We start from the raw sequence: 17,360 nt of genomic DNA, 5'->3' as shown, positions 1-17,360 counted from the left end.
AAACAGAAATTGCGCAACAGCAGTGTTTTTTCTCAGAGCAGGAGGTGGAGCTTTTTGGCAACAGATCCCTCTTCATGAAGTTTTCCAGCGGAATCGATGCAGTTGTAACATCACCCGTGTGCGGCTGTACTTCTTTACCTCTCCACCAGCTTGACTTCCACCACTTTAAGATTGCGTTTACACTTCCTTACATGCCAGATTGGATAAGGTGACTCGTTTTACAAGAGAAAGAGCGAGTTGAAGTGTGCTGTTTTTTGGAGTACATAGAATAACTCCAGCATCAGGATGCGAGCGATTAACTTGGACACGTACAGCCTGTCTCTGCTGACTGCTAAAGAAGACATCCTGAATCCCCGAGCATCCACCAACTGGTACGGTACCTTTTACATAGCCTATTTGGTAGATGTACTGGATGTTTCCTTGTCCTTATACTGCATTTTCATTCATATTAGATATTTGGTTTGAACCAGCTCGTTCAGATAAGTATGTAGGCTTGGTTTTTGCTCTTCTAATCCAACTTTAGAAATGGTCATTGCGCAGTTGCTTTTGTCGTCTGAGACACGTTACATTTGAGTTTTGAACAACGTGTTCAACTGTGTAAAAATCCCGAGACTGATCCGCTTATCGAATTGTTTGATGACTTATCGCTTGTAGGGAACCAAAATACTGAAGTAGTGCACTTCAGTTATCTTTTGCTAAAGATTTAAATGGAAAAGTATGAGCATGCACACTGGTATGTTCCCGTGGAAGTGGTGGACGTCGGGTTCTTGCCATTGTCATGTTTCTTTTGGTGTTTGCTTGTATGCAAATCTAGGCAACCGCGAGTTCTACATTAGCTCGGAAACAAGCGAAAACGTAAAAAAATATATGATAATAATAAGGCAGTTAGCTGATGTGCCCTTAGAGCGATCAACATCCATTGTCTTGAATAATATGAATAAATGGATTTTCCAGATTCCACATTTGGTGTGCTTACGTGTGCATCATTTGGGATGAATGATGGTAGCAAACCAACAATCTTACAGCCTCTTTCATTTGTGAATTCTGCCATGATGTCATGACGTTCAATTCTGACTCAGTTTCAGATCTCTGTGGAGAGTAATAGTTTGCACAGTGGTTTGCACTTAAGTGGAGTACCCACATGATTAGAGACACCTTTTCTGTAACTGAATACATATGCTCTCATTCATTTAGAAAAGAAGTACCCACTCACCACTCAGGCGACTGTGATGTCACCCTTGGTATGCTTTTAATAGCTATACATAATATTTGACAAAGTTCATAGTCGTAGACATTTCTAATACTATGATTATTAATGTAGTGAATCATTTCTTAACTGTAGACAAGGTTCAGGGGAAATGTATAAAACATGTCAAACTCCGACTGATTTGTGAAATGTTCCAAGGGAGGTTAACAAACAGCTTCTACAGTTTGTGGAAGAAAATTTTTGTAAAAAAAAACCTATCCCCATCCCAAAGCCTTACCATAACTGGTGAATAGCAACGATGTATAAGCATCCTGGTTGTAACCTGACCTTCACATTAACTGTAAACTTATCCTTCGAATCTGATTGATTGATTGAAATATATACTATAATGATCTGGAAACATAAAGGTCCTGCTGTGATGTTCTTGTGTGTCAGATCTTGGCAACTATCGTTCGTTAAATCAACGGTGTCATTGTCTGCTGAATTTCAGCAGGCGGATTCTCGCAAACGCCCCATAAGGCTCCCCGAGCCATCCAGGCAGCACCCATTCTGTTTTTCCACATGCTTAATTACCATGGAAACGTGCTCAGAAACACTCGCTGGTGCTTTAGGCTTTACAAGCCTATCTGGCCTATTCATGTGCTGTCTGGTTCTATTTGCTGACAGCTAAAACTTTCATGGTGCAAGTTTGCCAGCTGTATGTTTTTGTGTATGGCATTAGCATATACCAGTTTGTAGCAAAGGGGAGAAACCTGCATGTGTAGATGACAGCTACTTCATGCATCCTATAATAAAAAGAGTTTTTCATTGACTTCAGTCATCTTCTTTTAGCATGGCAGGACCGCCATGTTGCCACACTGCACGCATATAAAGCCGCTGAATGGGAACAATCCAATTCTCCTGATCAACATTTTTCCACTCATAAAATGCAGCCAAACTAACTTTAGCCTTGGTCTGGCTAAAGCTCGTGTTGGAAGATTGCATTTCTCAGTAAAAGTTTCAGTATGCGGCTACTTATCCTGTGTCAACCCAGAATGACTCTTCATCGGTTCATCAGTCTTATCGGACATGTGATCAAAATTAATCCCTGGCAGTGTTTTTACATGCCACTCAGCAATTCTTTAGAAGTTGATGTTGGCAATAGTTCTTCTTATGTCCTCATAGCGGTTAGGAACGGTGCTATTTGTTGTATGGGCATGTAAAGGTGACAAGATCATTTTTGAGTTCGAAGTCAATGTGTTTAAATCTAGTACTGTATGTGTTTATAAATACAAAATGAATACGCACAGTGCACAGACAGATATGTAAACACAAACTTTTGTTTTGGATGTGATTAATCAGGATTAATCGTTTAAAAGCCCTACTAGAGTTCTTCTTGATTTTGTTGCCGTTGCAATATCAACAATGGTTTGCATTTAATAACTTATTGTTTGGTTTTAATACATTGTTCTCATGTGTTCTATGATGTACTGTTCTTAGTGTGAATTTGTCAACCCAAGCTCTAGGCAGACAACTAAAAGAACTCCCATGGGATATGACTGAACTCGAAATGATAGGAAATTGTGAAGGCGTGGTAGAATTCTTTGCAATGAAATCTGTTGGACTTTATGTTGAGTAGCCAAACTTGTGATATTGGAGTCTTGGAAGTGGCTTCAGCATGCGTCATACAAAGAGGGACACTGTCCTTAAACATTTTCACAGCGCAAAGAGGGAATTGTGGAACTTTTGCAAAGTTGTGGTTTTAAGGAGCTCACCTACGGTAAACCTAATGAGATAACGGAGCTCAGGTTCAGTGTGTCTCAGGTGTTTACATCTTCATGCTGTTGAAGCACAGGTTTATGCATGATTTAAGAGCCTCAAGGTGCAATCTTCTCATGTTACCACTAATAAACATGTGCTCTATGGTAAGTTATCATCAGTACTTAAACAAACACTGTTCAGGTCCAACAGTTCATAGTAAGTGGTTATTTTGTGGACAGCTGAAGTAAACAAAGTGGTACGTTTAAAGATGAGGTAACACATGTAGTTTCTGCCAATCTCATTTTAATCTTGAGTACCTATACAGTAGTATTGCATACTTCGTATCTTCGAAGAGTCTTTAGTTTGATCACATTTATAAAAGACAGATACAGCTGAATGATTATTTGCGGAAAAAGACGAGCGCCTGTAGGTGTGCAGGGTGGCGGAACTACAGCACAAGCACACAATACATCATCGCGTTGATTCACTATATGTTTGTGATATTTACATGCACGTAGACGCCGATTGCCAACAAAACACAGACATATGACTAAGTCTGACTTACCGCGTGCGGGTCATGTCCGGCATCTTTTAGAGAGGCGCCATCTATTAGTTTCAAAGGATCTCAAAATCCGGCAGTATATCCACCGTTATAACATTCATCACCGAAATACAGTGAGCAAACAAACACGCCTACCTTATTTATTGTTGCAAATGCAATGCAAAGCTAAACAAGACAGACACTGGCCATGAACGACAGCAGGTGCTGATCAGCAGGATTGGTAAATATCTTCCTCAGATGACGTTCACGTGTTAAACAGAGAAACAATCAGTACAATGGCTCCGTTTTTGTTGCGGGGTAGTTTTTAGGATCTTAACAGTCGGCAGGGTATCATGCCTGTTTACATTATTTAGTATCAACATTCTAAACAATAAAACCAGATATTCTCGGCGATTTAACCGGAGTAAAATAGGCCTAAATGCTTGTTTTTTTTATCAAGAGCATGTAAAACTAAATAAACAAGATAACCACATATCACAGACTGTCAGTATACACATTTGCAAATTGATTCGGTTTTTGGTCTGTTTTTCTTTTTGTATTGTACCATTCCGCTCAGGTAAAAAGGTTTTATGACAAGTTGACCATGTTAAGCTTGAAAGCCACTGTAAAGAAGTCAGAATGCATGAAATATCATGCTAACACCACTTTAAGGTTTACATCAAACCTCAATTTAGTATATTGAGCAGATTGAATAGTTTTATTACCATGTAAGGAATTCTGCCCCATCATGTCATGTTTCTCTTGGTTTAGTGGGAGGATCATGACAGAGTCTCATGATTTGTGTGGAGAGAGGCCTTTATGGCCCTTATGGGCTTCCATATACTCTCTCCGGTCTCGTATGATTTATGCCCTTCACCTGTTCCCTTTTTGATTTGGTCCCTTATTTATTGCCCTTGTGTCTTCTGTCTTGTGCTGGTTCATTATGGTTGTGTGGTGAGTTCATGTGTTTGTCAGTTTAGTGATGTGTAGTTTATGTCAAAAGTTAATTTAAGTTTTGTTTCAGTGTAGTTAGTCTTGTCTTGTTATTATATTTCCATGTTTTGTTATGTTACCCCCTCGTGGGTGTTTGTTTTATATTTAGTTTTAAAGTCTTCTGTTAACCCCTTGCCGCACCTGGGTCCACTGTCCGTGTCTCACCACCCTTGATCATGACAGAATGTACCAGCCATCACAGGACCCAGCAGACAGAGGGATCGTTGCGGCAGCAGTCGAAGACGCCGGGTTCCCCTTCAGGGTCGAGAATGCTGGACTCCCTTCCAGGGTCGAGAATGCCGGACTCGCTTCCAGGGTCGAGACCGCCAGGTTCCCGCTCAGGGTACAGGCCGCCGGACTCCCTTCCAGGGTCGAGACCGCCGGGCTTCCCTCCAGGGTCGAAGCCAGTCCGTGTCTGGACTCCCCCCCTGTTTGGACTCTTGTGGTTCCCTGTTTTTGTTATTATCATGTTGCTTTGTTTTTGTCAGTGTCACAGTCTGTCTTGTCTTGTTTGTGCTTTGAGGAGCATCAGGCTGCTGCTTCTTAAGGAGGGGCTTCTGTCATGATTCTGCCGCATCATATCATGTTTCTCTTGGTTTAGTGGCAGGACCATGACAGGGTCTCATGGTTTGTGTGGAGAGAGGCCTTTATGGCCTTCCATACACTCTCTCCAGTCTCGTCTCGGTTCCCGCCATGTGTAGTTTGTCAAAAGTTAATTTAAGTTTTGTTTCAGTGTAGTTAGTCTTGTTGTTATATTTCCATGTTTAATGTTACCCCCTCGTGGGAGTTTGTTTTATATTTAGTATTAAAGTCTTAAGTTAACCCCTTACCCGCAGTCTACACCTGGGTCCTCTGTCCATGTCTCACCACCCTCGATCATGACACTAAATTCATCCCATGTCGTTATTATTGGGATCAAAAGCATTCAACCCTTAAATAGCAAATTCCCTGAATGCAAATTTACTTTGATACACTTATAACTTTTATAAACGATATACCTAGTTAGAAGTGCACTATTAAAAATTTAAAAGTAGTCTGAGTATTTTTATTCCCCTTTTGGTGGAAATCATTTTTAATGTTTTAACATGTTCACTTGGCACTTGACATGTGTATAGTATGTGGAATAAATATTGAATGGAACGTTACTGTTTAAGTGATTTAGAGATCGTGATTTAGAGTAGTTTGCTTTATTTAGGCCTTTCATTAAATGAAACTTTATACTATGATGTGACTCATATAAATAACAAATACTATGCATATGATTTACTGTCGCATAGCGATGTAAGGATTCACTCAACATATTCACGAAACTGATCTCATGATACAAATAAAAAAAAGAAATAAACAGCTGCCCTTTTATTGTTTCTCAAATGCTGCACAGTTCTCTTTAAAATAAATATATCTTTTATGTCAAATAACAAAACTAAACTGAAATTTTAAAATAAAATAAATAATACCAATCTCTTTAATATGAACAAACTTAGTCTGTGCTTTTCTTGCAAATGTTATTAATAAAAAAAACTGCATATCCAAGTTTGCGGTAAACACAGCGGCCCCTGATGTTCAAAACATGTATTGCGATACATTTAACATCTAAACCGTCTTGAATCGTCACATAATATAATACATTTTCAACCGGCTCAAAGTGAATCGTTACATCTCTACACGCCAGTTGTTGGCACTGTCACTTTGTACAGTAATATGACGTTCCAGACGGCAATGTTCATGCATTCCAAATGTTCCTATTAGAAACAAAATGGTAATAGCAATCATGATCAGGCTGCTCCTCTCTTTTCTGATGATGTGTGTGTAGTGTAGCACATGCAACAGTTCAGGCCCTTTCAGGTTCATCCCTTAGACTTTGTATAAACCGAAATCCTTAATTACTATCAGTTGCTCAAAGGTCATTTTAGATCATGATCCTGTCATGGCTAGGGCTGCAGTAACAGGTTTGGGTCAACCTTTAACCTTGGTGTCTTGAAACACAGTCCCATCATAAATGTGACTGAAGATTGTTGATTAATGCAGATTCAGGTCATTTGGCTTCAGTTCTGGTGATACTGTAGGTGCACATTAGGTCACACACCATCTAAGAGATTTACTCAGTCAGCTTCCTTATTAATTAAATTCCTTTTTGCTTAATATTATTACTACTAACATTAAAATTCTCCTTCACAACTCCTTTCTGGTGGAACATTCTTCCTAACTAATGTCAACCACATCTCTCACAACCTTCAAAAAACTACTTAAAAGCCATCTCTTCTGTAAATACTTGACAGACAAATGAAAAATAAATTAAAAAAACTAACCCTCAAACTTCTCTCAACAGGTAGTGGTCTAGCTTTTGTTGAAACTAGTAACTTTGTATTAGCACCTATGTACTTTTGCTCTTTTTTGACATATCGCTTATAATATTAGCTGCAAATATAACCTGAGGCCTCTGATGCAGTCTATGACATCAATCAAGAGACATACTGTACAGTGCTTATTGACATGATCATGACTGCATAGGGTGGCCATTTCCATAACACCAAAAAGGAGGATACTTTGCGGCATTTAGTGAGTCAAGAATAACTGCAACTGGTGTACTCGCAAATATAATACAATTTTGTCTTTATCTATGGGATCATGATACAGTGATTCTGAAATAGCCTACTCTATTCATTGCCAGACAATTTGATCAACAACATATCTTGATGTAGACCTATGTGTAACAGAAGAGGCAAAAAAGTGTTTGTTCACTGTATTTGTATTTATTCAAGACACTCCTATATGACTGGTGATGCTTGACTGCATGATAGACGTTATAAAGCTCTGCAGCTGAGATTTTGTCATCCTGAGGTGATGTTGCCTCTGGTAATTAAGACCTAAGGGAAGACATACCAGCAGCTCGACGGTTACCTTTATGTTTTCAGTGCTGGCGTGTCGGTCAATGGCAGCTTTCCCTTTACTACTAACGTCCATGGAAAGCATCTCTACTGCTTTTTGATATGAATTTGTGGTGTTTTGTCCATTCCGGACTAAATGATGTCAGACGTTTCGGCATGTTAACGTTATGATGTGACGTAGCCAGTACGTGGACTCCACCTCAATTCGTGGAGGCTTGTTTATGTTTTTAACCAATGATATATCAGATATTTATTTGACACCTCTTTTAGCCAATCATTTGTTTGATCGGAGATCTTACGGCGTCAGACGCTGCTGCGTCCCAATAAAGGGTTTAGAGCACGTTTTTTAAGGCCGATTCAGCGCAACTCCGAAAAGGAGGACAAATGAGTGTCCGGCTTGAGGCTGCGCCGGACGCCGGACAGGGGGCTTAAAATCCGGACTGTCCGGCCAAAAGCCGGACGTATGGCCACCCTATGACTGCATAATATTTAGTTCCCTTATGTAATATTTGAGTCTTGAGAGACTGAAATACCACACATTTGCAAATGGCAGGACTGCACTGCATTTTTATTATTTCCCTGCATCATATACACATATGCACTCTCTGTGCTTTGACATATATTTAATATGTGTGTCCAACAAATTAATATGTTAAATGTCTTTATTGTAGAATTACAATAAATATTGTTCTAAAAGCAAAACATTGGAGAAAAAAATTACATGTTATATTCGCTCTTTGTATTAATCCCGTTCCTTGCGCAACAAGTTTGCTTTGGATTGAATGAAGCCGACTTGTCCTGCATCATGGCCGCGATCTAATCCTGTTTACATGAAATAAGCCTGCTCCCGAGCAGGTTTAAGCTAACGGACTTGTTGCTAAGACAACAAGTCCAGGATGAGCTTCAAAGAACCGAACAATCCGAGTTAGCGAGGTACGAAGAACGGGTCTCAGGGGTTAAATTGGGACTTGTTTTGTGCTGGGGCTCTGTGGGGGATGTTGAGGGATTAGTATATGAAGCTTCAATATAAGTAAGGGTAAGGGGACATAATACAAAACGTCACTTAGTCCAAATAAAGAGGAAGTTACGTTGTTTTATTGCTGCTTTTGCGAAGTGAATTTTAACGGACAATTGTGGTTAATGTACGACTGCAAGATCCGTCTTTCCACGATTATCAATGTAAGTGTATTCACTGATAAAAAGGTAAATTGTTACTTTAACTTCAGATTTGTACTGGGGTACGACAGAGTGACGTTTCATAACATCAGAAGATCTGCACACATGCGAGGATCAGAGCGAGACAGTCAGCCTATGTGCAGGGGCTCTGCCCCAGACGGCCCCAACCAATTTAACCCCAGACTACCACCACATGAGAACGTCACATGGGTAGAAGCTCTGTTGTTTCTTGGGAAATGTGTGGACCTTGTGTAGGTGGATTCCCTCTCTGGTTTCTGTTGAACCCATTGAGAATGTACAAGCAAGATGTTAATAGAGTTCTTTTAAACAGACAGACTTGGTCCCAAGATTCAAACAATGCTGTTTGTTGTATGTTATGATGTCATCCCACACAGATGGCTGGTGTTTGTTGCCGAACTCTGAAGCAAGAAAATAATGTTCATTTAAATAGCTGGATTCACATTAAATTTTATCTAAAGTTTGCAGAGAGATATTATTATTGAATTTGTGGTACTTTTGTACACTTTTTAGATAATTAGTCTTTACAACATTTTTATTTCTTGGCAAATGTTCTCTTTTCAGTGTTCTGTTATGTTGTCGGCCAGTCTTGTGTAGTTTAAAGATTTTTCCACTTCTGTTCCCATATCACAAGAATACCAGAGAAAAGGTTCCAAGCTTGTCTGAGTGCACTACATCATTTCAAACATTTATGATGTTCCCACATTCCAAACCTATCTTAGTCCAAAAACAGACCTTAAAAAATCTTTACGCCTGTCAAAGAACTACTCGCCAATGATTTGAGTACTGATGCTTTATTGTGGAAACATTTACATTCTTCAGTAATGCAACTTTCAGGATGAGGACCAAATTACACACATACCACTTCTAGGTGCTGAATGACATGATGCAGTAAGCGGTGTGCAGACAGTCTTCATCACGCCTACTAATGACTTGCAGTAGCCTTATACTTTAAAAGGTCACGTGGTTTGCCCCTTTAACTAGAATGTGTTGATCTGTTTTAACAACTGAGCCAGCGAGAATTATGTTCAATGTACTGTTGAGGGCCTCAAGCAGTTCGCAGGCTTTCCATCTACCACTTTGAAGTTCTGTAAATGACTTGCACAAGCCAAATTAAGTTTATTTGCAGAAACGAAACACCTACCATGTTTATCACGTTGATAAAGTATAAACTTGCTGTTTGGTGCCATATGTAATTAAAGAAATATAGTTTGTGGTGTTTTGGATTTACAGACAAGTTTGGCCCTGCCTGAGGCCTTTAATCACCTCAGATGGAAAACTTGTGGAGGGGAAAATAAATCAACAAACAGCCAACATACCTAAAGCCTCCCACAAAGAAACCAAAAAGGTTCTAACCAGCCGTAGAGTGTAAGCTGATGTTATCTTGTCCGTCCGTCCCTCACCTCACATAACCTCACTGTTAGGGCACGATCTTTTGCCACCCTAATATGATTATTATATGATTATTTATTCTAAGGTGTTTGTTAAAAACAAGCTCTATACTACAAGCGGCATGGTCAATGCTTTTTTGAGCGATAGGACACAAGTGACTGAGTGTCCTAGATTTGGTATCTCATCTCTCTTTTGCAGGAATTAGCTGAGACCATACATTCCTGCGAATGTAAAATGCTGAATGTTTTTTTTACAACTACTGCATAACTAAGGGCAGCGGCTGCTTGGTTGCCATTCCGTAGTTTTACATTGTTCTGGCTCCATGTGATTCTTTGTTTCGTTCTTTTTATAGTTTCCAACTATACTGTAAGCTTCCTGAAATGAAAGCTTTCTTTTTCCCAAGGTGTATGAAGATTGTTATGATCCTTACTCGAATATAAGGTCATGAGATCTGTCCTGAAAATGTCATGCAATGCAAATTTCATCACCGTTTTTATCACAGTTTACATAGTAGATTGTGCTGTGCTGCTTTGTGAGCTGTCAGATACAATGAATCAGAAAAGTATGCGCTAATGCAGATGTGCTGAGAACTTTAAAGACAAATGCAGGGATAATAGCTCGGATCTGAGGAAAAGAAGAGGTTGTACAACAAATGTTGAGGTGTTACAGAAAGAGACAACAATGGCAATGTCTGAAAAGAAGCAGTGAGGAAATGTTTATGCATTAGTGATTGTATGAGGGATACCAGAGTGTAGACATGAGTGAGGGTCTGCGCTCCAGTAGTTGTCTGGGACAGGCAGGACGGGAAATGCCAGAGTTGTCCCCGAGGAATGTTCTTTTTGAGAGACCAGTGGCTAAACTTCAGATTGGCCTGCAGAACCAAAGGCTCATCAGTAGAGAAAGTTGCATAGTTGTGATAAATTAGGTTTACTTTGGCTTTGGATTTTGTAACCTTGCAAAAACCTCATATTTAAACAGGTTAGGGTGTGTATCCTGCTACCTCAGATTTTGTAGAGCCGTTTGGCCTATAATTTACATATTGTTCACTGTTTGGTGCTTATTGCATTCAAGAATGTTTATAAACTTTGTCAAGACACAGAGGAAAAATATCCCACAAGTACAGTAGTCATTAACAGTACTAGAAGTAAAGTGATGATGTTTCACTATAGCTTGTTGCCTTGGGCTCAAAGGTAATTTAAGGAAAAGAAAGAAACTAGGGTAGGATATAAATCATTTCACTGGGATTGTCTGAGAAAAGTGTTTGAAATAATGTTTCATGTAATTATTGTAATTTTAGTCATTATGTTAATTACTTTAGTCATCAAATTCTAACTGTTAAAGTTGGGGCAGGCAGTTTCTTAGAGGCTAGTTACTCCAAAGCCACACCTCCTCAATAACTCATTTATAACTCACCAATGACACAACATAGCAGTACAAAACATGAAACATTACAATTATTAAACAACTTCTTTAGATTTATTGTTAGTCAATAAAGATGTTTTGAAAGCTTATTTTTATTCCTGAGCAAAGTGTGTAAAGGTTCGCAGGTAAAACATCCGAACATTGCATTTAGACCGAATCCAATGACTGGGCGAACCTTTATGGCCCTGAGACTTCCACTTCTTTTCTTTAAATGTTCACAGCAATTATTGTTTGCGATCAGGATGTAAGGAGACTTAACTCTTAGTTACATTTTTTAAGTAATGAGCTGGACTATAATGAATAACAGCACATTGTTTGTTTGGAGGCATGCCTTACATTTCCTTTAAAGGGTAATAGCAGCAGCGTTGATGGAAAACCGAGAGTCAGTTCCCGCAATTCTGATAACAGTTTTAACCTTTCTCGCTTTAACGCCTTATTGAAAGATACACTTTGTGGACTTCCTGCACAGAGAATGGCATACGCAACAGTTCCTTCCTCACTTCTAAATAGGACTGGATGTATATGTGTCAGGATAAGCCAGCTTGTCTTCAGTAGACATCTATTTATATAGCAGCTGACATACGTTTAAGGTTCCTGCATGGTTTCTACATGTAAGATGGGGTTACAGAGTTGGTGTCATGTTACACATTAGTTACTTGACTTGCAGCTTTAATCTTTGTTGAAACACTAGACTTGTTGTTTGTATTTGTGTTAGTTCATGGCTGGTGTTGCCAAAAACTTGGCCACATCTGTTGACCTGTTGATTTGTGTATTTGAATATTGTTGACAAACAATCAACAATACAAGTTTTTTGCTGATCATTTTAGTTTAGCAGTTACACTTTTTACTATTTAGTTTAATTGCAAGGCTCTTGAATTTTCCATGGCTGAAAGCCTGACCACAACAGCTAGCTTGTAAAATCTTTGGATCTACATGGAAATGTTATTTTCTGTCTTGGAGCTTGTTAAATTGTCTCACTAAACGGCCAAGTTTACCATTAACAGTGTATCCACCAATACTAACCACATTAAAGTGATAGTTCACCCAAAAATTTTAATTTGGAAGAAAGTTGGTAACCGAACAGCACTGGCCCCCATTCACTTCTATTGTATGGACACCAAACCAATGCAAGTGAATGGGTGCCAGTTAACATTTTTTAAAGTATCTTCCTTTGTGCAGAAGAAAGAAAGTCATACAGGTTTGAAATGACGACAGAATTTTAACTTACTTTTGGATGAACTATGCATGGTATCACTGTAAGAGAATCACAAAATGAATAATTAGACCATTTCTTGACATTCCCAAGGGGTCCATTACTGTTTATAGCAAATCATCACAATTTTGACATATTTCCAGTCATGCCCATTCATCTAACTTTCCATTATGCGATGTAACTTCTCTTTACTGTACCTTACGCCATAATATTTGGGTCTTTGTTTCCCCTCCCTCTCTTCTCCTCTTCCATTTTCCATTCACATTTATTTGTTCTCCTGTTTACCCTTACTCATCAGGCAGACCGGATGCTTTTATTCAAAGCAAATTCACATAGGGTGCCTTTTATCACTACACGTGTTCCCTTTGAACTCAACCCATAGACCTTGATACAACAACGCGGTCATGGTTGAGCTTGAAGAGCACTGTTTTAGTAGCTCATACTCTCACGCCTTTTAATTTTGCAACCATATATCACACATGAATGCCAACCTCCTCTGTCTGTTTTCCTATTCCCATCCCCCGTCCTCTTAAATTCAGTCTCCCATACTCCTTTTCATTTTCCCATCCTCCCTCCTCTCTCCTTCACTCTTTATTGAAATCTTTGCTGCTCCATCCTTTATGTATCTAGACAGAATCTCTGCAAAATCCCAGCAATTCTCTTTTCTCTTCGAAAAGTGCCTCAAATCACAAAATTGCCCCCCAGGAGGCAGAACTGGTCCCCCTTAGACAGCATTAGTTTGACTCTCACGCAGATGCCTTATAAAGTTGCATAGAGTTGCAGTTAAGCAAGCTTAAGCTGTAAAGTTAATTTAATAGCTGTTGTTATTATACTGTATGTCTTTATTAGACTCTCATCTGTTGGTTTAGGTCTACTTTTCACCTCTCTTGGCTGCTGAACTCATTTGAGTGTGTTGAGCAGTTTGGCTGTGTCTGTTCCAGGCCAGCGCACACTGAAATGAATAGCCCTTGGCACAGCGTATTCAGTATGACAAGATTACTGTGCCAGATGGCAATGTGCTCACAGAGTTGTTTCTGCAAAGGTTGTTAAGAGAGCCCACCGTTGAGATCTCCACCACTGAGCTGAGGTCCAGACCGGGCCAGCTCTGCCAGGCAGTAGCTTCTGTCTTAATCTGGAGTGTATTTAATGATCTCCAACCCAGGTCCCAGCTTCTAAGAAAAGGAAATTCTACTGAAACTTTACTTTTGCACCAGTTCCTGCCATGGATTATTCCAAAAACATATTAAACTGTAATATGGTTCAGAAACAGATATTGTTGTAGCACACATGATGCTTCTGGCAAACTGATTCAGCTGTAAGCTGGCACAAACCATTTTTCTATTTGAGTATTTTGGTCACAGTTTTTCTGTCTTATCACCTTCCTCTTGTTCATAACTATATAAACACTACCAGCTTCCTTTTTCCAGCAATTTCAGTCCAGTGACATTTGGAGACGTTTTATAGGGAGTGACGTGAGTCGGTGCGTCTGCTTTCAATTTAAGATAATCTTCAAACAGACCTAAGAATATTAGGGAACGTAGCCTAACAGACTTGTGGGCACAAAAGATGGATTGGCAAGGGAATATTAGTCATTAAGATCGTTCAAAATAAGAGGCCTTCCAGGATTTCTTTTCTGCAACAGTAAAACACGCCACAGACGACACTTGAAACTTTTCATATTGCTTTTAGGAGAAAACCCTTTCCTCTATGCCAGTCAGTTGCTCAACCATGGAGGTAAAACTCCTCCATTTCTTTTTAGCCATTCTGCACAAGAATACTCCTCTGCACAGCTGTTTTCCAGCTTTACGCACTACAGATGGAATGTGGCCATCTCAGGCAAGGTGGACATCCAAGTAGATTTGGCTGGGGAGTTTATAATAAGTGTATCAACATTATTTTCAGTGAACAGCCCTTTGGATGTAGTCAAGATGTTGGAGACATTCACTTTGGTAAACATTTTGCTTAGCATAAGGGCACAGCACTTTTTAAAAAAAAGTTGGAAAGTTACCCAATCTACTGTAGGCAGTTTTCAGTAGGTGCAGCGGGTTACTTATATATAATTAAATGTGTTTTTAATTTATTGAGCAAGTAAAGAATGAGCCGATGACTTTATAGATATAGATAGATATAGAAATGAATAAGGAAATCTCAAGCTACAGATACTTTGTCTCATAAACCAACATATTTTACAAACTAATGCAACTTGCCAGCCAACCGTGCCAGTTCACAAAAGTAAAATATTTAGAATTTGTGACATTTTCTATTTTTACAGAAAACATCTTTACATCTTTACATTTTCTCCTAAAGCTACTACATGTTATTTTCCTTATCCTTTATGATCTGTATGGCCTCATAACTGGCTGACTCAGACATGGACTGCAGAACAGAGCTTCTTGTGTTTTTCTCATCAGTCTCTTGACACAGGAAGTGTGTATGTGTGAGGTGAAAAAGGGCCAGACGACTTCCAGACAACACCTCTCTGTACACACAACAGGTTGCAGGAAATGTCTAATGCAGCTTTTGATATGAATTCATTTAGTAAGGGAAATAGTAAATAGTTTTTAAGCATGTGTTAAATTTGTAGTTGTGTTTATTATTAATATACAAACTACACAAAAAGGCCAAGCACACAGTATTACTGCAGTCAGTGCTGCTGCTGGATTTATATTGGTCCCTCTGGATTTCTATGCTTTGTGTTTTTTTCTGACAAGCTCTTTTGAATGAAATCCAGACAAATGCAAACCTCAGTACTCCTTAGTGTGCCTCACTGTATGTTGTGAACATGCAAGTTGCAAACTTTAGCTGTTTAGACTCGAAATGCAGCTCATTTTAATAGTTAAAAAACTATTACAATTAGCATGTTGCTAAGCTAATGGTACACCATTCTAATAATTATAAACACATAGAGTGCACAAATGTTATCTATACTTGAAGTTTATATATATCATGTTTTATTATTGTTTTATCTTGTTTTTTTGTGTCTTATTGTGTTATTATTACTTAATCAAAACAACCCAACTGCAGTTTGATTGACAATCATTGAAATGCACAACAAAAAGATGATTTTATCTGTTTTTGCAAATGAAACATTTATCATCGTTTTGCATTTACTTTTCTGCCGAGCTCATTGCAGTGCATTCTGGGATTGTTTTAGAATTTAGCTCAAACAAGGTATTTGAGGAGGTAACGGATTACAGCCATTGTGTTGTGATGGACAGCGATAGTGGTGACTCGATATTCTTATCAATTTAAATAAACGGTTTCGCTCATCATGCTCCAGGCTACATTTCATACAGTAAATCACTCATCATATGTAGCTACTATTAGCTAACAATATATTTTTGTGGATTCACTCTTGGTCGTCTCTCCCGAAACTCTGGCATATTTATTAACTACATATATGCATTACCCAGGAATTCCTAATATTTTGTTATTAGCGTGATAAAATAAATGGTTTTGTCTACATGCGGGTGCGGTTCAGGTCGCTGCATTTTTGTCAAACGGGTATTAAATTAGTGCTGTGCTGCTGTCGGGTGTTCTTCTATTTACTACGGGTGCGGGTTTATCAAACAGGACCCGTGCAGTACACTGTCGTTTCAGAGAGAGTCGCGCCAAGGCCGTTCACTGCCTTGGAACAGTTTTTTCACAGCAGCGGCGGTTCACAGATTCTCTCTCTCAATCGCTCTGGGTGGAGGCAAGGTGGGCAAAGCTTCTGATTGGCCCCCCTGTTGAGCCAGGCCTGCTATGCATGCAGGAAAACAATGAGTGATGTTCTGACTGTTTGCGTCATTTTACCATGTCAATGGGGATGTGTGTGGTCTGTACATACTATACAAATTCAGCTTTCTGTAGATTACTGCATGACATGATTTGACCCCTAGATGAACCTTGAAAAACCAACCAGGTCTGTCCATAAGGCAACATGCTTTTAATATGACATGGATACAGGTCAGAATAGTCTAGCACAGTATGACATCATAGTTTTGTTCAGAGATGGTAAGTAACGAAGTACAAATACTTCGTTACTGTACTTAAGTAGATTTTTTTGGTATCTGTACTTTACTTCACTACTTATTTTTCCGACAACTTTTTACTTTCACTTCTTACACTTTTAACCAAATATCTGTACTTTCTACTTCTTACATTTTCAAACCAGACTTGTTACTTTAATCTGTATTATTTTTTGTCATGCGCGCTGTTTTTAAACAAGAAGCCTGTTGGTTTATCGGTTTTTAGGTGAGTCATTCCCAGACATCCCAAGTCTCCCGGAAGTTCCGGGAGTCTCCCGCATATTGATAGCGGCTCCCTGATGCCCGCAAATGAGTTAAAATATCCCGCAATCTAGAGCGAGTGATCAAGAGCGCGCATGCGAGACAGAGACTGTGCTTCAACACATGTAGCGCGTGCACAGCAGAGAGGGAGCGCGAGACCTTGCGTGTGTGTGTTTGTGCTAGTCTGCGTGTGTGTGCCTCGTGAAGCGCAGGTAATACAGAGAGCATCCTGATTGGCCCGTTTCGGTAAATCAACCAATCAATTGTCAGTGTGGGCGGGCTTTTATCTCTTCTCCCTAGTCCCGAACTGAATACTCTGTTCAGTGTATATCTGGGTTTAATGATTGTAAAGACATGTTGAGGTGAGTTCATCAAGTTTTATTTGATTTCATGCGCATATTATTCAGGTCGGATAACAACTAGCTACGTGAAAACACCTTAGACATATTTAAAATGGCAATGGAATGTAAATAAATGCAGTTTACATGAGAGAGAGAGA

General features: G+C 39.2%; 1 protein-coding gene across 4 annotated transcripts in view; it reads left to right on the top strand.

Annotated features, from left to right (window-relative positions):
- LOC306906471 (uncharacterized protein) overlaps nucleotides 1-17,360 on the top strand; it is a 33,125-nt gene continuing 15,765 nt past the window's right edge. The window contains exon 1 of one of the 4 annotated variants that reach the window (XM_079477882.1): nucleotides 1-371. In XM_079477882.1, the coding sequence (XP_079334008.1) occupies nucleotides 286-371 (86 nt within the window). In that variant the 5' untranslated portion in view covers nucleotides 1-285. The remainder of the gene's footprint in view (nucleotides 372-17,360) is intronic. The other 3 variants (XM_079477883.1, XM_079477881.1, XM_079477884.1) reach the window with 3 other exon arrangements.

Source organism: Barbatula barbatula, assembly GCF_947034865.1.
Source record: "Barbatula barbatula genome assembly, chromosome: 2".
NCBI lineage: Eukaryota > Metazoa > Chordata > Actinopteri > Cypriniformes > Nemacheilidae > Barbatula > Barbatula barbatula.
Note: the sequence above shows the minus strand (reverse complement) of the source record. Positions and strands in the feature narration are given on the sequence as shown.